The sequence below is a fragment of the Chiloscyllium punctatum genome, chromosome 32 (assembly GCF_047496795.1).
Source record: "Chiloscyllium punctatum isolate Juve2018m chromosome 32, sChiPun1.3, whole genome shotgun sequence".
Classification (NCBI taxonomy): domain Eukaryota; kingdom Metazoa; phylum Chordata; class Chondrichthyes; order Orectolobiformes; family Hemiscylliidae; genus Chiloscyllium; species Chiloscyllium punctatum.
In genome coordinates this window covers 30,261,787-30,284,403 of record NC_092770.1, presented here as the reverse complement: position 1 = coordinate 30,284,403, position 22,617 = coordinate 30,261,787, and the positions used below count along the sequence as shown (strand labels likewise).

Genomic DNA, 22,617 nt, shown 5'->3' with positions numbered 1-22,617 from the left:
TACATCCTGTCAGTCTCAAGCAGCAACTCACATTTATTTATTTGTAACGTATTCATGTGGTGTGGGTGTCAGTGACTGGGCCAGTGTTTATTGTATTTACCCTGGGGAAGGTGGGGGTGAGCTGCTCTGTCAGCTCACTGCAGGCTGTAGGTAGATCGACTACACTGCTGTAGTGACTGCGCTGGGAATCATCTGAAGAAGGATGTACTGCTGTTGCAGCTAGTCCAGAGAAGATTCTCGGTAATCTCGGGTTTGGAGAGACTGCCGTATCGGCAGAGGTTGAGCACATTGGCCTGTATTCACAGGAAGTTAGAAGAATGTGTGGTGATCTTATTGGGACACACTGACTCAGGGACTTGACGGGAAGATGCAAGAATGTTTTTGCCCCTTCTGGAAGAGACACTACCTGAGAGCATAACCTCAGAAGGAGGGACCACACATTTATGATGAGTAGATGAGAGATGAGGAGGAATTTCTTCTCTCAGAGAGGAGAGAATCTGCCTTTACTGCTGTCGAAGCTGAATCATTAAGTAGATTTAAGGCTAAGTTGGACAGATCTCTACTTGGTTAGGGAATATAAAGTTATGGAGAAAAGGCAGGAAAGTGGTGTTGAGAATTGTCAAACCAGCCGTGATCTCATTGAATGGCAGAGCAGACTTGATGGGCTGAATGGCCTTCTTTTCTCCTATACCTTATGGCCTTAAAGAAAGGCAATACAATTCCAAGTCAGGATTGATTGTGACATACAGCATACCAACGTGGTTCCACTGCAGTGTTCCAGTTACATACTGAGGCCCAGAAGGAGACATAAGGGCCTAGTTTTAACAAACATCTCAACAAGAGAGAAACAGAGGTTCAGGGAGAGAGAGCTTCAGAAACAGAGAGAATGAAGGATAGAGAAAGAGATTCAGGAGAGAGAGGAAGAGAGAGAGATTCAAGGGAGTGAAAGCGAGAGGTTCAGGAGAGAGTGGGAAAGAGGTTCAGAGAGAGAGAGAAAGAGAGCAAGGAGTTTAGGGAGAGGGGGTGGGGTTCAGGGCGAGAGGGAGGTTCAGAGAGAGAGAGAAAGATAGAGAGAGAGATGCAGGACAGTGAAAGAGAGAGAGAAGGGAGAGAGATTCAGGGAGAGAGAAAAAGAGAGAGACAGAGGGGTTCAGGGAGAGAGAGAGAAAGAGAGAGGAGGGTGTAGGGAGATAGAGGGTTTCAGGGAAAGAGAGAGAGAGAGAGGCATTCAGAGAGAGAGAGACAGAGAGGGGGTGCAGGAAGTGAGAGAAAGAGGGATGGAGGGGTTCAGGGAGAGAATTCCAGAGCTTGGGGGTCAGGTAGCTGAAAACATGCCCACCAATCATGGAGTGATTAAACTCCGGGAATAGTCAAATATAAGAGCTGGGAGAGTGTAGAGATCTTAGTGGGTTAGGGGTGGGAGGAGATTACACGGAGAGGCAGACAACTTGAGACAACGGACAGATTTGAAAACAAGAAAGAAGGTTTTAAAAGAGAGAAGCCAACCTGATCAGTGAGCATGGGAGCTATTGACCACACAAGACTTGATGTGAATTCTTAAAATGATACTGAATTGAATTGAATTAAATTTATTGTCACGTGTACCGAGGCACAGTGAAAAGCTTTGTCTTGCGAGCAATACAGGCAGACCACAGAGTTAAGTAGTATAGATAGTAAATAATAGGTAAACAGCGGCAAAAGGAAAAACACAGTTAAGAGTTTGTGAGTCCATTCAGTATTCTAACAACAGTCAGGTAGAAACTGTTTCAAAACAGGCTAAAAGTGACATAAAGTTTCGATCAGCAAAAGTGACCCTGAGCTTCCAATTGCCTGCTTCTTCAATAAACTGCCGTGTTCCCATGGCAACATCTCTGTCTTGGGCCTACTGCAGTACTTCAGCAAGCCTCAGCACCAGCTCAAAGAACAGATCCTCATTTTCTCTTTTTATTATTCATTTTGTGGGACATGGGTGTCACTGGCTGGGCCCAGCATTTATTGCCTGTCCCTAGTTGCCCCTTGAGAAGGTGGGGGTGAGCTGCCTTCTTGAGCCACTGCAGTCTATCTGCTGTGGGTAGATTCACAATGCTGGTAGGGAGGGAATTCCAGGAGTTTGACTGAAGGAATGGGGATAAATTTCCAAGTCAGGATGGTGAGTAGCTTGGAGGGGAACTTGCAGGGGGTGGTGTTCCCATGTATCTGCTGTCCTTGTCCTTCTGGAAATGGTCATGGGTTTGGAAGGTGCTGTCTGAGGATCTTTGGTGAATTTCTGTAGTGCATCTTGTAGATAGAACACACTGCTGCTACTGAGCATCAGTGGTGGAGGGAGTGCATGTTTGTGGATGTAGTGCCAATCAAGCGGGGGCTGCTTTGTCCTGGATGGTGTTAAGCTTCTTGAGTGTTATTGGAGCTGCACCCATCCAGGCAAATGGGGAATATTCCATCGTACTCCACTTGCACTCTCTAGGACTCAACATTGCACTCAATAACTTTTGAGCCTGATTCTGTCATTTAATTTTTTTTTAACTCATCATACACGCAGTCCTGTTATGAAATCGGTTCCTTTTAGTATTGTTACCCATTCACACCTATTCCTGGGCCCATTGTTACACTGTATGGGTTGTACAGAGGAGCCTCGATTATCCGAAGGACACGGGTGGGGAGTATTTCGTTCAGTTAATTGAATTCTGGATAATTGAATTCTGGATAACATAGGTTAGCCAATCTTCACGACCTTGCAATCTTGTTTGGATAATCCGATATTCAGATAATCGAATGCCGGATAATCAAGGTTCCTCTGTATTCATTCTCTCCTACTCATGGCCCTCATTATCAAATATTTAGTGTTTCTACTGTCCTGGTCTGCTATCCCTGATCTCCTTGTTTACCTACTGCCTTCATCTCTCTCTCTCTGTTTCTCTCTCTCTCTTCCTCCCCCCACCGACTTTCTCAAACTCTCGTCTTCAGTATAAACACCACTTTTTTCCAGCTGCTGACAGTTCTGATGAAGGATCACCAAACCTGAAAAGTTACTTGTGCTTTCTCTCTCCACGGATGCTGTCAGACCTGCTGAGTTTCTCCAGCAAATTCTGGTTTTGTTTCAGATTTCCAGCGTCTAGTGGTTTGTTTCATTGTGTTAATGAAAGTGACATACTTTCGTATCTAATGAAGTGGTTGTGATGGATTATAATCGAACGTTACTTTTATTTTGAACAGGTATAGCCGAGGAGTATATCACCCCCATGTTTAACTTCTATCGAAGTATAGGGGAGTTGAAGATGACACAAGAGGAATTTAGTCTATTAACAGCCATCACCATTCTGTCACCAGGTAGGTGCTGGTCACAGCGGTGTGGAGTTCAGCCTGTTTCGATGCCTTCCCACTAAGACAGCTGTGGCACAGTGAATTACCCTCTCACTTCAGAAATGTAGATTTAAAGAGCAAAGAATAGTATAGCACAGGAGCAGACCCTTCAGCTCAACAAGACTGTACAAACACATGATGCCTTTCCAAAACAAAATCCTCCTGCCTCTATGCGGTCTCTACCCCTCTCTTCCCCGCCATTTTGTGTACCTGCCATGATGCCTTTTAAACATTGCTGTTATCTCTGTCTCCAGAACCAGAACTGTAGACAATATCCCAAATGTGGCCACATTAAAGTTCTATACAACTGCACATGACTTGCCAATTTTTATACTCTATTCCCTGACCAATGAAGGTAAACATGCAATATGCCTTCTTGATCACCTTATCCAGTTGTGTTACTACTTTCAGGGAATTATGGGCCTGTGCACCTAGATCCCTCTGTATGGTGACGTTTTTAAGGGGTCTACCATTTACTGTGTACTTCCCTCATGCATTAGATCTTTCAAAAGCCATCACCTTGTATTTGTCTGGATTAAATTCCATCTGCCATTCCTTTGTCCAAGTCTCCAGCATACTGCTGTATCCTCTGGCAATCCTCCTCACTATCCACAGCTCCCCCAGTCTTTGTGTCAACCACAAACTTCCTAATCAGACCACCTGCCTTTTCCTCCAAGCCATTTCTATATATTACAAACAACAGGGGTCCCAGCATTGATCCCTGTAGAACTCCATGGTCATAGATCTCCACAGAAAAACACCCTTCCACTGCTACTCTCCACCTTCTGTGACTAAGCCAGTTCTGTATCTATCTTACCAGCTCACTGTGGATCCCATGTACCTTCACCTTCTGTATCAGCCTGCTATGAAGGGCCTTGTCAAAGCCTTCTTCACAAAGACAGCATCTACCACCCTGCCCTCATCAATCATCTTTGTCACTTCCTCAAAAAACTCAAATCAAGATTTTGAGTGTGACCTTGCCCCACACAAAGCCATTCTGCCTGTCGCTAATAACCTCATATTTTTCCAAATATGAGTAAACCCTATCCCTAAGAATCTTCTCCAATAATTTCCCTACCACTGACCTAAGGCTCACTGGCCTGTAATTTCCCAGATTATCCCTGTTGCCCTTTTTAAACAAAGCAGCAATGTTGACTATTCTCCGGTCCTCTGGGACCTCCCCTCTGACTGAAAAGGATACAAAGACTTCATGTAAGACCCCAATAATTTCCTCCCTTGCCTCTCTCAGCATTCTGGGATGGATTCCATCAGGTCCTGGGTATTTTCCACTTTCACATTTTTCAATACACCCAACAGCTCCTCCTGTTTTATATTGACATGCCCCATCAACATATCCTTCCTGAGACTCACCATCTACCATGTCCTTCTCCTTGGAGAATACTGATGCAAAGTTATTTGTTAAGGACCTCACCCACTTCCTCTGGCTCCACACGTACATTCCCTCCTTGTCTCGAAGTGGACCTACCCTTTCCCGAGCTACTCTCTTGCTCCTTATGTACATATTAAACACCTCAGGATTTTCCCTCATCCTGTTTGCCAAGGTCATTTCATTGCCCCCTTTAGTGCTCCGAACCCCTTGGTTTTGTTCCTAAGTCAACTGGGTCTATGGGCTGGCGGATCTGTGGAAAGTTTGTCCTTCCTTCAATGAGGAGAGAAGAGAGGAACAAGGGAGGGAGAATTTCGAGTTCCCTGCTCGCGTAGCCTGGGACAAAATTGTGTGGTCACATTGTGTGGGACAGAGGGTGTGAGACAAGAGGAAGTCATCAGCTGGCTATTTCAGGGCACAATTTTCCCATCTCCAACACCCACTGCCTCCAACCCCTCCCACTACTCCCCAGTTAGTGGCTGCAGACCTATCCTCATAATTCTCTCCCTGTGGTTCATTAGAAATTCTTCAGTTCTGCAGCACACAAATTAAAATCCTGAACAAAAACAGGAGCAAGTCAGATTAGGATCCAAAAATAACCAGTGTCCAACATGGAGAATTATAGAAACATTGAAACAGGAGCAGGAGTAGGCCATTCAGCCCTTCTAGCCTGCTCCACCATTCAATGTGATCACAGCTCATCCAACTCAGTCCCCTGTTCCTGCTTTCTCCCACTTACCATTTGATCCATTTAAGAACAATATCTAATTCTTCCTTAAAAACATTCAATGTTTTGGCCTTAAGCACTTTCTGTGTCAGAGAATTCCACAGGATCCCCACTCTCTGGGTGCAGAAAGTTTCTAAATGGCCTACCCAATATCCTTAAACTGTGACACCTGGTTCTGGACCCCCTGGTGATCAGGAACATCCCTCCTGTGCATACTCTGTCAGAATTTTGTAGATTTCTGTGAGATGTCCTTCACTCTTCTAGACCTCAGTGAACATAGCCCTAACCAATCCAGTCTGTCTTCATACGTCAGTCCTGCCATCCCGGGAATCAGTCTGGGAAACCGTTATTCCCGCTCCCTCCATCACCAGAACACCCTTCCTCTGACAAGGAGACCACAACTGTACACAATATTCCAGGGGCGGTCTCACTGTACAATTGCAGCAAGAAAGTTAAAAAGAAATCTTGCTGTTGAGATTCAAATTGTGAATGACAACATGTCACACAATGGCTCTGTGTTCATCCATTTTACTCATTGTTCTGGAGAACGCGGGAATAGATTAGGAGGGACATTTGGGACATTCCCACACTGACTGAGAAAGAAATATTTCATAAAGGGATAAAAACAACTCAAAACACAGTCCCATTAACCACTGGAGCTGATGGGGAGTTAAAAAGGTATGATCAATATGTTTGGTATCATTATTCACTCCGTATAAGTCTCCTCCGTCTCACGTGGACGATGCTTTTGAGATTCGATGTGCTTTAAATAAGAGGCTGGGGGGAATTTGAGCTCACTGCCTGTCAGGGTAACGTGTCAGAAATCCTCATCACATGTAATACATATTGATGTGCACTGGCATTGCCAAGGCTGTGGGATTTGAATAGTTAAGTGGCTGTTGTTTACTGGAATGGATGCAATGGGCCGAAGGGCCTTTTTCTGTGCTGTAGGTCTCTGTGACTGAGTGGGAGCAGGAGTCAGTCATCTGTCCCCCGAGCCTGCTCCATCAATCAATAATGACCCCACTGATCTTTTCCGCCATCTCCTCCTCCTCTTCCATTCCTATCATCATAATGTCCTTCAGTGCCCACAAATCTATTTAGATTTTTTTTTAAGTGATGTGCAAAAGAAGAAAGGGTGATGTGAGAAATAACGTCTTTCACATAGGGTCTGGAATGCACTATCTGGAAATGTGGGGGAGGCAGGTTCGATTGAGGGCATTCAAAAGGGCATTAGATAGTTATTTAAATAGGAATGGTACACATAAAGAAGTAGATTGACATTAAGTAGAGGCAGAAGATTGACATTAAGTAATGATACTCATTTGAAGAGCCAGTGCAGACACAGTGGGCTGAACGGCCTCCTCTGTGATTCTGTGTAGTGTCATAATGCAGGAACATGTCCCACAGTGTTTCACTGAGATGAAGTGGAGAAGACACCAGGGTCAAGGTGACGGTGGGGGGGTGGTGGTGGTGGGGAAGAGGGACGGTATTGTTTTGAGACCCACTGTTCCAGGGCTTTCACACAAAGTTCTGCCCCTGCCTCACCCACAGACGTTTGTAATTTTTATAAAGCTACACCTTCTAAGACAAGGTGCTGCTGATCAGATAGAACAAACGAGGTTCGTCGACAGCAGTTCCACAATCTGACTGTGGAGACCACTCTGTTGAGCCCATGATTCCACCAACAACAGCAGCTTGTGTTTACATGGCACCTTTTTATATGTTGAACTTTCACAAGGCTTCACACAAGAGTGTTCTCAACCCTCCCAAGACATCGAGACACAGGCTAATGACCAAAAGCTCGGTTGCAGAGGTAGATGTTAAGGACCATCTGAAAGAAAGTGTGGGGGTGGGGAGAATTTGAGGGAGGGAATCCCAGGGTCTGAGATTCAGGAAGCTGATAGTAGGGCTGCCAATGACAGAATGATTAGTATCGGGGCAGCACTGAAGTTGAACGACTGCATGTAGTATGTAGTCAAGAAAAAGGTAGATTGCAATAATAGATCCTCGGGGAATGTGGCACTGGGGGCAAAGGTGTGGGTTTGGGAGGTTATGTCATTCCAGGTGAATCTCAGGCTTTGATGAGACAAGTGAGATTGGAACCAAGTGAGGGCAGGTCCAAATAGTTGGCCAACAACCAATTGATTTTGGAGGATGGTGGTGTGTCACAGGTCAATAGGACATCACTGAAAACTCATTTTGCCATTGTAACATGGATTGAAACTTGATTGGAGGGATCCCGTCATGGAATTCTGGGAAAGATGACCCTGGGTTTGGGAAGACCAATATCTCATGGTTCAAGGATTTCGAACTAGAAGCAGGCAGGTAGGAAATGATCATCTGTCAGGGTGGAGGGGCAAGAGTTGACTTATCATTTTATGAAGAGGAATGATAACAATTGTAAGGAAAGAAGGACGCTACCTGAGGTGATAGAACCCTTAACAACACCAGCTAAGAGAGCAGGAGGGTCAGCAAGGGTTGACTGCAGAATAGTGGGAATAGTGATTAGTCACCAAGGTGTAACAGTGAATGGGAAAGAAGTTTTTGATTGACCAGAACTGGCTTTTAGATTTGGCATTTTAGAGTTTTATCCAATAGATTTTATCTTCTCTGTTTGCTACACCAGAGTTGAAAGATTAATGGATTTAACCATTTGAATCTTCTTACCAAATTTGTATTTGAAAAATAAGGTCTATAAATTCATTCATAGTCACTATAATCCATGCTAACCAGCCTAATGTACAAAATGCTGAAGATGCTAGAAATCTGAAGCAAGAACAGAAAGTGCTGGAGAAACTCAGCAGGTCTGCCAGCACTTGTGGAAAGAGAAACCAAGTTAATGTTTTGAGTCCAGTGATCCTTCTTCAGAAGTAGACTAATGGTGGACTCAATGTTAACTCTGTTTTCTCTCTCTCCACAGATGCTGCCAGACCTCCTGAGTTTTGCTAATGCTGTCTGCTTTAGTTACTCCACATTCCTCTCTGCATCTGTTTCTAGCATGGCTACAATTCAGGCTCCTGCCTAGTACTCTTTTTTCTCTGTCTCTGTCCACAACATGCTACTTGCCCCCACTAAAGATTGGCACCATGACATCATTGTAAGATTGCTTCAGGGTCTTAAACATAACACACGGATCCTGGGGATGGGAAGCTACTGCATTGCTCAATATCAGTTAAAAAGCTTTGTGCTTACCCCATCCCATGTCCAACACTTTCTCCTGCAATCATTGAGTAGCTGAGAGCTGATATAAAAATCCAACAGTCTTACTTAATGGGTATTCAATAATCCATTGTGTTGGGTTGTGTGTGTGTGGGCCCATTGGCAGATTTAAGTGCTCAGTCTTCCACGTTGCGATGAGCTGTTGTATAGCTGACCTGGGCACAAGATCTCCAACATGTCCACTCACTGCACATGGGCACCCTCAGCTGGGTTTTCCCGAGAGACTGGGAGATAGGGAACAGCTGAGAGGTCAGAACTGGGGGTCAGGGGTTGGGGGAAGAGATGGTTTCCAAGCCAACAGAGAGAGGCCATACTACACAAGAGTAGTCCTTCGTGTCCATTCTGCCATTCAATGAGATCATGGCTGATCTGATAATCCCAGCACCACTTTCTTGCCTTTACCCAATAATCCTTGGTTGCCTTGTTAATTAGAAATATTTTTAGTGTGTTACTGTGCTTCCTGTGTCCGGTGTCACCTGTTTCTCTGATCGTTACCCACATGAGAAAGAGGAAATATTGCCATTTGCGATTTTGATTTTTAAAAAACTCGAAGACTGTGCATGCTGGAAATCAGTCTTTAAGTAGAGTCATAGAGATGTACAGCACGGAAACAGACCCATTGACCCAACCCGCCCATGCCGACCAGATATCCTCAACTAATCTAGTCACATTTGCCCTCTAGTTCTGGACTTCCCGACCCCAGGGAAAAGACTTTGTCTGTTTATTCTATCCATGTCCCTCATAATTTTGTAAACCTCTATAAGGTCACTCCTCAGCCTCCGACGCTGCAGGGAAAACAGCTCCAGCCTATTCAGCCTCTCCCCATAGCTCAAATCCTCCAACCCTGGCACCATCCTTGTAAATCTTTTCTGACCCTTTTCAAGTTTCACAACATCCTTCCTATTTCAGGGAGACCAGAATTGCCCGCAATATTCCAACAGTGGCTTAACTCATGTCCTGTACAGCCTCAACATGACCTCCCAACTCCTGCACTCAATACTCTGACCAATAAAGCATACCAAACGCCGCCTTCACTATCCTATCTACCTGCGACTCTAATTTCAAGGAGCTATGAACCTGCACTCCAAGGTCTCTTTGTTAAGCAACAGTCCACAGGACATTAAGTGTAGAAGTCCGGCTAAGATTTGCCTTTCCAAAATGCAGCACCTCACATTTATCTGAATTAAACTCTAGATTAAACAAATATATGTAATTACCCAACCTCGACAGGTTTTTGAGGTAATTCTTTTGAGGTAAAGAATTCCACATATTCACCACCATCTGAGGGGAAGATACCGTGTGGTCTAGGACTCTCCCACAAGGGGAAGCAACCTCTCCACATCTCCCCAGTCAATTCCCCTCAGAATCTTGTTTGTCTCAGTAAAGGGGTTGCTTCTCATTGACCTGAATTCCAGCCTATGTAACCTCTGTCCATAAGGGAATCCCTCCACACCTAGGATCAACCAAGTGAGTCCCCATTGCACTCTCTCCAATGCCAGTGTATCTCTTCTTAGGTGAGGAGAATAAAACAGTCCATAGAATTCAGACTGTTCTTCACATGCCTTATTGTCACTGAGGACCAATGTATCGGGACTATCTCAGGCTTCTAGAATCTGATACCTTTGCTCCGTTAGCCACCCCTGGATTGCTATAACCTGTTTCAGGATTGGCTGTAGTTATGAAGATCATGAAGTGTATGGCTGAGTGTGAGTTGCAAAGAGTCACAGAAGGCAGTTTGGCCCATCTATGGTCAAAGTTGATGTTGATGTTTCACCTGATCCACCTCCTCTCCCTTTTCATCTAACCCTACATCCCTCGTGTGTGTGTGTGTGTGTGTGTGTGTGTGTGTATGTGTGCATGTGTATGTATGTGTGTGTATGTATATGTGTGGGTGTGGGTGTGTATGTGTATATGTGTGGGTGTGTATGTGTATGTATGTGTGTGTGTGTGTGCATGTGTATGTATGTGTGTGTATGTATATGTGTGGGTGTGGGTGTGTATGTGTGCGTGTGCATGTGTGTGTGTATGTGTGTGTGTGTATATGTGTTTGTGTGTGTGTATATGTGTGTGTGTGTGTGTGGGTGAGTGTGTGTGTGCATGTGCGCATGTGCGTGTGTGTGTTGGTGGTGTGTGTGGCTGTGTGAGTCTTCAAATTCCCTTTAAATCCTCTAATGCTTCTTTTTACTTCAGTCACTCAGTGTGATAGTAAGGTTCACATTCTCCAGATAATAAATTCACTCCTGAATTCCCTATGGGATTTTTCCAGGGCTTTTTAAAAATGCTTATTGCCTCTAGTTTTTGATAAAATTCTTTATGGGATGTGGGCGTTGCTAGCTCGACCATCCCTAAATGCCAGTTAAGAGTTGATCACATTGCTGTGGGTCTGGAGTCACATGCAAGAACTGATTAGGGATCGTCAACATGGCTTTGTGCATGGAAATCATGTCTCACAAACTTGATTGAGTTTTTTGAAGAAGTAACAAAGAAGATTGATGATGGCAAAGCAGTAGATGTGATCTATATGAACTTCAGTAAGGCATTCGACAAGGTTCCCCATGGGAGACTGATTAGCAAGGTTAGATCTCACGGAATATAGGGAAAACTAGCCATTTGGATACAGAACTGGCTCAAAGGTAGAAGACAGAGGGTGGTGGTAGAGAGTTGTTTTTCAGACTGGAGGCCTGTGACCAATGGAGTGCCACGAGATTGGTGCTGGGTCCTCTACTTTTTCTGAGGGCACCTCCGCCCTCAGACCCCACCCCTCCAACCGTAACAAGGACAGAACACCCCTGGTGCTCACCTTTCACCCTACCAACCTTTGCATAAACCAAATTATCCGCCGACATTTCCGCCACCTCCAAACGGACCCCACCACCAGGGATATATTTCCCTCCCCACCCCTTTCTGCCTTCTGCAAAGACCGTTCCCTCCGTGACTACCTGGTCAGGTCCACGCACCCCTGCAACCCATCCTCCCATCCTGGCACCTTCCCCTGCCCACACCTCCTCCCTCACCTTCATCCAAGGCCCTAAAGGAGCCTTCCATATCCATCAAAGTTTCACCTGCACATCCACCAATATCATTTATTGTATCTGTTGCTCCCGATGCAGTCTCCTTTACATTGGGGAGACTGGACGCCTCCTATCAGAGTGCTTTAGGGAACATCTCTGGTACACCCGCACCAATCAACCACACCGCCCTGTGGCCCAACATTTCAACTCCCCGTCCCGCTCTGCCGAGGACATGGAGGTCCTGGGCCTCCTTCACCGCCGCTCCCTCACCACCAGACGCTTGGAGGAAGAACGCCTCATCTTCTGCCTCGGAACACTTCAACCCCAGGGCATCAATGTGGACTTCAACAGTTTCCTCATTTCCCCATCCCCCACCTCACCCCAGTTCCAAATGTCCAGCTCAGCACTGTCCCCATGACTTGTCCTACCTACCTATCTCCTTTTCCACCTATCCACTCCACCCTCCTCCCTGACCTATCACATTCATAACCTCCTCCACTCACCTATTGTACTCTATGATACTTTCTCCCCACCCCCACCCTCCTCCCATTTATCTCTCCACCCTTCAGGCACTCTGCCTGTATTCCTGATGAAAGGCTTTTGCCCGAAACGTCGATTTTCCTGCTCCTCGGATGCTGCCTGAACTGCTGTGCTTTTCCAGCACCACTAATCCAGAATCTGGTTTCCAGCATCTGCAGTCATTGTTTTTACCTTTCCTCTATTTTTTGTCATTTGTATAAATGATTTGAATGTGAGCATGAGAGGTACAATTAGTAAGTTTGCAGATGATACCAAAATTGGAGGTGTAGTGGACAGTGAAGAGGGTTACCTCAGATTACAATAGGATCTGGACCAGATGGGCCAATGGGCTGAGAAGTGGCAGATGAAGTTTAATTCAGATAAATGCAAGGTGCTGCATTTTGGGAAAGCAAATCTTAGCAGGACTTATACACTGAATGGTAAGGTCCTAGGGAGTGTTGCTGAACAAAGAGACCTTGGAGTGCAGGTTCATAGCTCCTTGAAAGTGGAGTCGCAGGTGGATAGTGAAGAAGGCGTTTGGTATGCTTTCCTTTATTGCTCAGAATATTGAGTACAGAAGTTGGGAAGTCATGTTGTGGCTGTACAGGACATTGGTTAGGACACTGTTGGAATATTGCGTGCAATTCTGGTTTCATTCCTATCGGAAAGATGTTATGAAACTTGAAACGGTTCAGAAAAGATTTACAAGGATGTTGCCAGGGTTGGAGGATTTGACCTATAGGGAGAGGCTGAACAGGCTGGGGCTGTTTTCCCTGGAGCATCGGAGGCTGAGGGGTGACCTTATAGAGGTTTACAAAATTATGAGGGGCATGGATAAGATAAATAGACAAAGTCTTTTACCTGGGCTCGGGGAGTCCAGAACTAGAGGGCATAGGTTTAGGGTGAGAGGGGAAAGATATAAAAGAGTCCTAAGGGGCAACGTTTAAGCAGAGGGTGGTACGTGTATGGAATGAGCTGCCAGAGGATGTGGTGGAGGCTGGTACAATTGTAACATTTAAAAGGCATTTGGATGGGTATATGAATAGGAAGGGTTCGGAGGGATATGGGTTGGGTGCTGGCAGGTGGGACTAGATTGGGTTGGGATAGCTGGTTGGCAAGGACGGGTTGGACAGAAGGGTCTGTTCCATGCTGTACATCTTGATGACTGTGTGACTTTATGTAGACCAGACTGGGTAAAGATGGCAGTTCTCTTCCCTAAAAGACACGAGTCAATCAGGTGGTTTTTACAATGAAAAGAAACAGTGGTTACATGGTCACCATAAGATCAGCATTTTCAGATTTTTACAGAATTCAAATTCTTCTCTTCTGTGTGATTTGAAACCAGTTCCCCAGGACTTTGTGGCACAGTGGCTCAGAGGTTAGCACTGCTGCCTCACCGCACCGGGGACCTGAGTTCGATTCCTGCCTTGGGTGGATGTCAATGTGGATTTCCTCTGGGAGCTCCAGTTTTCACCTACAGTCCGGAGATGTGCAGATTTGGGTGGACTGGCCATGGGAAGTTGTCCCAGAGTGCCCAGAGCTGTGCAGGCTCCTGGGGGGTTAACCATGGGAAATGCGAGGGTAAGATTGGGGGGACGGGGATCTCTGGGTTGAATGCTGTTTGGAGAGTCAGTGTGGATGAGATGGGAAGAGTCCCGTCCACATTGTAGGGAGTCTATGACTGCTGGATTATTAGTCCAGTGACATTCGCACTGCTACATCTAGCTGCCTTATTTTAAATACTGTCACTGTTATGTCTAGCTGCCTTATTTTAGATACTGTCACTCGACGTTTTGAGCATAACCTGGATGCTGCCTGACCTGCTGCACTTTTCCAGCACCACACTCTCGACTCTGATCTGCAGCATCTTCAGTGCTCACTTTCTCTTCCATGATGCACAGGCAATGAACAGTGTGGGTCTGACGGGGCAAGCTCTTTAAGAAGTTGGGAGCACCATTTCGCCTGGCCACTGCACCCAGATGAATGGGCACCTGCCCCTCCCTGATGATTTGGCCCTCATGGCGAATGGTGCTTTTGAAGATACAGAGTAATACCTGCAATCCCTGTCAGACACCGGTCAGGTTGCTGGTTTACTGTCACTGTGTATCCTGTGTCTGGTGTCACGTTACGCTCTCTGACCGTCAGTCCTGTGAGTTCCCACAAGAGAAAGAGGAAGTATTGCTGCGTGTGATGCGGGTCTTAAAGAGAACAAAGGGAACTGCAAATGCTGTAAATATGAAACAATAACAGAAATGGCTGGAAAAGATCAGCAGGTCTGAAACATACAGAATACAGAACGGCCTGGACAGAGTGGATGTTGGGAAGATGTTTTCATTGGCAGGAGAGTTTAGGACCCAAAGGCAGAGCCTTACAGTAAAGGGAAGACCCTTTAAAACGGAGATAAGGAGAAACTTCTTCAGCCAGAGAGTGGGGAATCTATGGAATTCATTGTCACAGAAGGCCAGGCCACTGAGTATATTTGAAATAGAGATAGGCAGATTTTTGATTGCCAAGGGGCTCAAGGGTTACAGGGAGAAAGTGGGATCAGCCATGATCAAATGGTGGAGCAGACTTCTTGGGCTGAATGACCTAATTTCTGCTCCTATGGCCTTATGATCTTATGGTCTGACAGCATCTGTGGAGGGAAGATTCAGAGTTAATGTTTCAGTTCAAGTGACCCTTTGTCAGAATGGAGACACACCACTCCCCCTCTCCCTCCCCTTCCCTGTACGGCCACTCCCACCCCAACCCTGTTTGACAGATCCTATCTCCCAAGCCCTATCTCTTTTAAGTATTCCCCATCCTCCCCGTATTCTCAGTCCTCACTGAGGGTTCCCCATCACGTTTGACCCTCAGGATGGGGGTCGCTGTGCGAATGAGTTTGGGAATTGTCGTTTTAAGGAGCATCTTGAGAAGGAGGGGCCAGAAAGCTCTCAGAAGTTTATTCCAAGGGCCCGCACAGACAGGAACATGAGAACTAGGAACAGGATGGGGCCATTCAGCCCTTCAAATCTGCTCCCCCATTTAATACGATCATGGCTGATCTCATCTCCGGTCCCCGGTCCACTTTCCTGCCAGGTCCCCCACAAAGCTTAGACCCGTTACTAAATAAATAAAACTGTGTCTACCTCCTTCTTAAATTTACTCAATGTCCCAGCATCCACCACATGCTGGGGTAGCGAACTCCACAGATTCCAGATGTGTCACGAGTTCAAGGTGAGAGGGCAAAGTTTAAAGGGAGATATGCGTGGAAAGTTCTTCACGCAGAAGGTAGTAGGTGCCTGGAACGTATTGCCAGTGGAAGTGGTTGGGGTGGGCACGATAGCATCATTTAAGATGTATCCAGACAGACACAAAGATACATGCAGAGGGATGCTTAGAAAATAGGCGACAGGTTTAGACAGAGGAGCTGGATTGGCACAGGCTTGGAGGGCCGAAGGGCCTGTCCCAGTGCTGTAATTTTCTTTGTTCTTTGTTTATTGTGTGAAACTGCTTTGAAGGTGCTGTTTGAAGGTACTGTGTAATGAAGGAAAAGTGGCAGACAATTTGTATGCAGCCAACTCCTGCAAATAGAAAGGCAGGGAACGTGTTTTCTGTGGCACTAACGAATAGCTCCGACATTGAGTGGTGCCAAATTTTACATTCTCCACACTAATCGGCTGGGGACTGAGTTTACCATCTCATCTTAAAGACAGTGTTGCATTCCCTCAGTACAGGACTGCAGTGTTGGCTTTGAGTTTTATGCCCAGGCCCTGGGATGTGGGACTTGGAGCCAGAACCTTGTGAGTGGGAGGTGAGAGTGTAACCAACTGACGCACAAGGGGAGACCATTTGCAGGATAATGCAGAATGGTCAGGGAAAGGAGAGCTATGAGGATAGGTTGTTGAGATAGCCTGAATGGCCTCCATTTGCGCAAGGCGAATCCATCACCATAAATGAATTCAGAAAGAAAATGCACCTCAACTCCTCCAAGAAAGTGGAAATGTAACTAGTTTAGTGGATCTTTGATTTATGCATTATGTTGGTACCTGCACAAATGTGGGTGATCTCAGTTCTGGTTTCTCTGCTATATGAAGGAAATGATTCAACTGGAGAGGGTTCAGAAAAGATTTACCAGGATGTTGCCAGGGCTGGAATGTCTGAGTTATAGAAATAGGCTGGATAGGCAGGGACTTGTATCAGTGGAGCGTAGGAGGTTGAAGGGTCACCTTATAGAGATTGATAGAATCATGAGGACCATGGATAAGGTGAATGACAGGGGTCTTTTCCCCAGTGGGGGGACACTCCAAAACTAGGGGCACATTTTGCAGTGAGAGGAGAAAGATTTTAAAAAGAGAACATGAGGGACAACATTTTTTACACAGAGTAGTTTGTGTGTGGATATGTTCATGAATAGGAAATATGTTCATGAATTTGGAGGACTATGGGCCAAGTACAGGCAGGTGGGACTGGTTTAGTTTGGGAACATGGTCAGCGTGGACTAGTTGGACCGAAGGGTCTGTTTCCCTGCTGTATGACTCTATGTCTCTATGTGTTGCTCCTGAATACCCAATATGATTAATTGGAATTCCTACATATTTCCCCCAGCCACATACAACCTGTGATCTTGGTCATGTTGGTAGTGAGGGCACTGGGTTGGGAATGTTCCACAGTGAAGGTGACTGATTTAAGTTTGGTGTCCACACATCTTTGAGGATCAATGTCGATTTCCAATCATCATTCTGAGCTCAGCTCATCATTCGTTCAACGCTGCTGCCAGAACAGCTCCCTCGGACTTTACTGACATGCAGAGCTGGGAGAAGGTACCACTCCACTTTCCCAACTGCACTGGCGCACACATCTCCACCCACCTCCCCTCTGCTCCCAGCTACCAATCACTCATCTCCTCTCCCCTGCCACTGATGCCCACCTTCATCACTCCTCTTGGGGTTGGTGGGTGGTATTGACACTGTTGACAATTCAGGGCCCAATCCCCTGAGACACTTTGTAGGAAAGCTATCTCATAGTCCCCACAGGGACTCTCAAAGATAGAGTTCCAAAACCCATTAGAGAAACCTACACAGGAGGATAGGTCAGGATTGGATGGAGAGGTGACTACTGCAAGCCAGTCAGGAAGGCACTCAAAGTTCCGTTTGCAAGAACGACACAAAAGCCTTGAACATGAACGTCTACACGCTAGGAATTATGAGCCAGCAATTGAGGAAAATGGTATCTCTCTCACTGGGCTGATATGTGCCACCACGGTGACCAGTTACTATAGTGACTGGGCAAAAGGTGCCTGCACCAAGAACACCAACAGCACACCAATTCTCCGAGGTTCCTTGTTTGGCACTAATGGCAGAGCCTGCTTTGACAGAACTGGCCTTTCTGACCATCAGAGAAGGTTCATGAAATGATGATTCCCCCCAACCTACACCCACACCCACACCCACCCCGCCCCCATCCCCACCCACCCCCACCCCACTGCCACTTCACCCACTCCCACCCTCATCCACAACCCACCACCACACATCCCCATCCACACTCACCCCTATCCCACTGCCACTTCACCCACCCCCACCCTCATCCACAATCCATCACCACACATCCCCACCCACACCCACCCCTACCCCACTGCCACTTCACCCACCCCCACCCTCATCCACAACCCACCACCACACATCCCCACCCACCCCCACCCCCACCCTCATGCACAACCCACCACTACCCATCCCCTACCCCACTGCCACCTCACCCACGCCCACCCTCATCCCACCCACACACACCGCTGGAAGAATCTTTAGAGACCAACAACATTGTGGAAATTGGGTCGGGGTAGATGTTGATTGATTGGTGAGAGTGGGGGGGGGGGATTCCAATACTGCTGGACCGTACATTTAGTCCATTCCTGATTAAAGGCTCTTGCCTGAATCGTAGACTCTCCTGCTCCTCGGATGCTGCCTTGCTGTGCTTTTCCAGCATCTTCAGTACCCACTTTATCCCATTTAGCACAGGGGCCTTGCAATGTCCATTTCCGAGAATTGCGGATTTGTTCTGGTGCAGAAGGAGGCCATTTGGCCCATTATGGCTGCATCTGCATACAGCCTAGCTCTATCATTTAGTTCCAATTGCCTGCATTTTCCCCGTGTCCCTGCACCCCATTTCTATCCAAATAGCCAGCTGATGCCCCTCTTGAATACCTCAATCGAACATGCCTTCCCCATGTTACCAGGGTGTGCTTTCCAAACCCCAACTATTCGCTGTGTGGGGCAGAAATATTCCTCTCTTCACCCTTGCATCATTTGCACATCACTTTAAGTCTATGGCTTCTCATTCTTTGTTTCCTTTTATGAGTGGGAACAGTTCCTCCCAGTCTTCTCTGTCTGGCCCCCTCATGATGCTGTGAATCTCAACCAGATCTCCCTCTCAACTGCCTTCTCTCCAGAAGAACAGTCCCAAAGTCTTCCATCTATCCACATCGCTGCAGTTCCTCATCCCTGGAAACATTGTAGTAATTTGTTCCAACATCCATACAACCTCCAACCCAACTGTCCGGGTGCGTACAACCAGGATAGTGAGCTCCATCAGAGGAGACCTGAGAGGGGAATCTCTCAGAGTGTGGAGTGTGTGTGTGTGTGTGAAAGAGAGAGAGAGAGTTTGGTCTAGCTGGTTGGATAATCTGACACCTGTGGGTTTTTTTAATGATCTACTTCTCCTGTAGATCGTTCTTTTGTGAAGAATCGGGAAGCCATTGACAGACTTCAGGAGCCATTGTTAGAGATCCTGCAGAAATACTGCAAGCTGAACCACCCGCAGGACCCCCAGCATTTTGCCCGGTTGCTGGGGAGACTCACTGAGCTCAGGACCTTTAACCACCATCACTCGGATATGCTGATGTCCTGGAAGATCAATGATCAGAAGTTCACGCCTCTTCTCTGTGAGATCTGGGACGTGCAGTGATTGTCCCCCTTCCTCGCAAGCCATCTACAGGACCCAATAATTACAAATAGCCAGGAAACCAGAGCTGCCAATTCCGGAACATTCTGAACTGGCTAGTGTACCTACACCAAGGGATGTAAGTATGTTCCTGTCATCCAATTACCAGGACACAGGTTAACGACAGGGATATGACCTCTCCGCTCCATCTCACTTACCCAGGCCCACCAACAACAAGGGTCTACAGGGGCAGCATAGTCTGGAGAAACAACCCCCTATATCTCCTTGAATGAAGTTTGGCATTTTTTAAATGTTCTTTGTGATGTAAGGTTATTTGTAGTCCATTTGAGTATTTTGTCTTCTGTGAATTCTACTTCCACAGAATGGAGGATGGATATTCAGGGAGAGCTACTGCAATATCAAGGATCACAAGATTGGGGAAGCGTGCAGGAAATTAAGACCCACTCTTCCTGAAGTCATGACAGATGTGAACAGATTTAGTTAGACAATCAAAATTTATCTGAAGGAAATTGCTCCTCAGGATTCTATACTTAACAAGAAATAAACTCTTTATTACAAGAAAATAGTCTTTAACTAATGGCAAACAGGAAGTAGGAATTGTTAACTTTAATTTAAACTCTATCTTTCTTAAATTAGCCCCTTCTCAAGACATGATATGGAGGTGCCAGCATTGGTCTGAGGTGGACAAAGTCAAAAGTCACATCACACCAGGTTATAGTCCAACAGGTTTATTTGAAATGGCAAGCTTTTGGAGTGGCATGTGTTCACCTGGTGAAGGGGCAGTGCTCTGAAAGCTTGTGATTTCAAATAAACCTGTTGGACTATAACCTGGTGTCCTGTGACTTCTGACTTTGACCTGCAAGAAGCAATATCATTCACAGCTCACAGCATGCTCCAGTCAATGTGATGTTAAAAATGTCTCTGCATATTCTCCTTGGTTTAAAGTACTACTTTTGTTTAAAAATGTACAGCCCAACGGAAAAGGAGGAAAACTAAACATGTCGTCTTTACAAAAGCTTTGCCTTTCCATTCCTGCATACCTGAAGAGAAAGATTACAGGATATAAATTGATGGATTTAATTTAGTGGAGGGCTTGTCAGCTAGTTTCAAATGCAGACTGATGGGAAAAGATGTGAAGAAATGCTAATAATGGATGGAGTGTTTAATAAATGATCGAGGTCTATTCAATTCTCGACAGATGGAAAAAGACCTGTACATGTTCCTTAGATTCTCAGTTCTGTGGTGAATCCAAAACCGTCTGACCTCAAACTTAAGAAGAATCATAGAAATTAGGAGCAGGAGGAGGCCATTCGGCCCTTCGAGCCTGCTCCACCATTCAATACTATCATGGCTGATCATCCAACTCAGTCCCTCTGTTCCTGCTTTCTCCCCGGACCCTTTAGCCATAAAACTCCTGTTTGAAAATACTCAATGTTTTGCCTCAACTGTCTTCAATGGCTGAGAATTCCACAGCTCCCCACTCTCTGGGTGAAGACATTGTTCTGCATCTCAGTCCTTAAAGATCTATTCCCTATCATTTAGATTGTAAAAGATCCCATTGCCTCTATTTTAAGAAACATTGTGGAGCATATGAACATACAAGCTAGAAGTAGGTCGTTCAGCCCTTTGAGACTGGTTGCCCATTCAATAGGTTCATGGCTGATTTGACCATTCTACTCTACCCCCAGGGAACCTTTCACACCTCTGCTCATCAAAAATCTATCTACCTCAGCCCCCAAAATAGTCAAGGACTCTGCTTCCACCACGTTTCAGGAAGAGAGCTCCAAAGGCCTTGAATTCTCTAAGAAAAGGTTTCTTCTCCTCTCTGTCTAGCCTCTCCCAAATCCTCTCCACATTCACCCTGTCAAGGCTTGGTACGATCTTTTATCACGTTGTCTCTTATTGTTTCTGAACTCCAGTGGATACAAGCCCAGTCTATCCAACCCTTCCCCATCAGAAAACTCCTCATTCCAGGGACTAGACTGATAAACTTTCACTGGACTATCTCCAATACATTTACATCCTACCTGTAGCCTCACCCAATGCCTTTTTCAATATACATTTCTCATCAGTTAAAATCTGCTTAAACTGACTTGGAGAAGCTTATAAAAAAGGTCCCCACTAATTTAACTTTAAGTCCAATGCTAGTCCAGGCTGGTAAATGAGTTTGTTGCTAAACTAGTTCTTGGGCACACATTGTATGTTGGAAAAATGGTCAGAACACACGCTAATGTCCACTGCAATGACTACTTCAGTGTGTCTGACATCATCACAATGGTTATACATCCAAAAGAACTTTCATCGGCTGTGAAGCATTTGGAGAGATATAGAGGATGTCTAAGGCAGTATGGAAATGTAAGTTCTTGCCTTGTTCTTAAAAGCATTTTAGCTGTTTGGTGAAACTAAACTGGACCTGGACCACTTCTGTGATTTGGTATTTAAGGCAAATTGAAAAGTCTTCCACATTATTTTACTGTGAATAGGAAGTTCAGAAATTTTCCCACGTGATGATTTGTTTCTTCAATATGGCAATCAATCAGGTATTAAATTGTGACTTGGGATTGCAGCTCACTTTAAAAAAGAAAATAAATTGCATTGTATATGAACACGAGTAGGACATTCAGCCCTTCAAATATATTACCCCATTCTATAAGATCATGGCTGATCTGATTTTTAACCTGGACTCTACATTACATTCCTCATTTCCCTGATAATCTTTCACACTCGCAGTAACTAAGAATCAATCTCACGCTGTCTTAAAAATATTAAAGATTCTGCATCCACTTTTTTTTTTAAGGACAGACATTCCAAAGTTTCACAACCCTCTGAAAGGAAAACGTTTCCTCATCTCTGACTTAAATGAGTGTCCCTTGGTTTTAAATGAGGCACATCCCTTCCCCACCAATGCCAGCAGCAATTCTCAATTTTCTCACAAAAGGAAACATTCCTTTAAGATCCGCCCGGCCAAGTCCCTTAAGTTCTTATGATTAAAATAGATCACCTTTTACCCTTGAAAGCTCTGGAAGATCTAGCCTTTCTTCAATCCACTTATTCCGGTGTGACCATTGTGAAACCTTGGCAGGATAAAACTACGTTAAAACTGAAGGCATTGCAGTTCACGTTCATAACATGTTGTACATTGATGTTATTAAGGAATTCTACATTATATAACAATTAGTTTAATGTGTGATACCATGCGTGTTTTGATCACTTGATCAGAAAAGTATCTGTGAAGTATGTACATAATACTGAATAAAAGATGAATTAATAGTATTTCTTGAAGTAACCTAAAACTGAGTCTACCATTTCTTAACCATCGAGACATATGCAGTGACACAGGCACACACAGAGAGACAGACACACACACACAGAGACAGACACACACACAGAGAGACAGACACACACAGAGAGAGACAGACACACACACAGAGAGACAGACACACACACAGAGACAG

At 45.5% G+C, this 22,617-nt stretch overlaps 1 protein-coding gene across 3 annotated transcripts in view; it reads left to right on the top strand.

Annotated features, from left to right (window-relative positions):
- Positions 1-22,415, top strand: part of nr1h4 (nuclear receptor subfamily 1, group H, member 4) — a 125,000-nt gene extending 102,585 nt beyond the window's left edge. For 2 of the 3 annotated variants that reach the window (XM_072551977.1, XM_072551978.1), the window contains 2 exons: positions 3,214-3,327; positions 18,927-22,415. In XM_072551977.1, coding sequence (XP_072408078.1) covers positions 3,214-3,327; positions 18,927-19,165 — 353 coding nt within the window. In that variant the 3' untranslated portion in view covers positions 19,166-22,415. The remainder of the gene's footprint in view (positions 1-3,213; positions 3,328-18,926) is intronic. The other variant, XM_072551979.1, reaches the window with a different exon arrangement.
- The last annotated feature ends 202 nt before the right edge of the window (positions 22,416-22,617 follow it).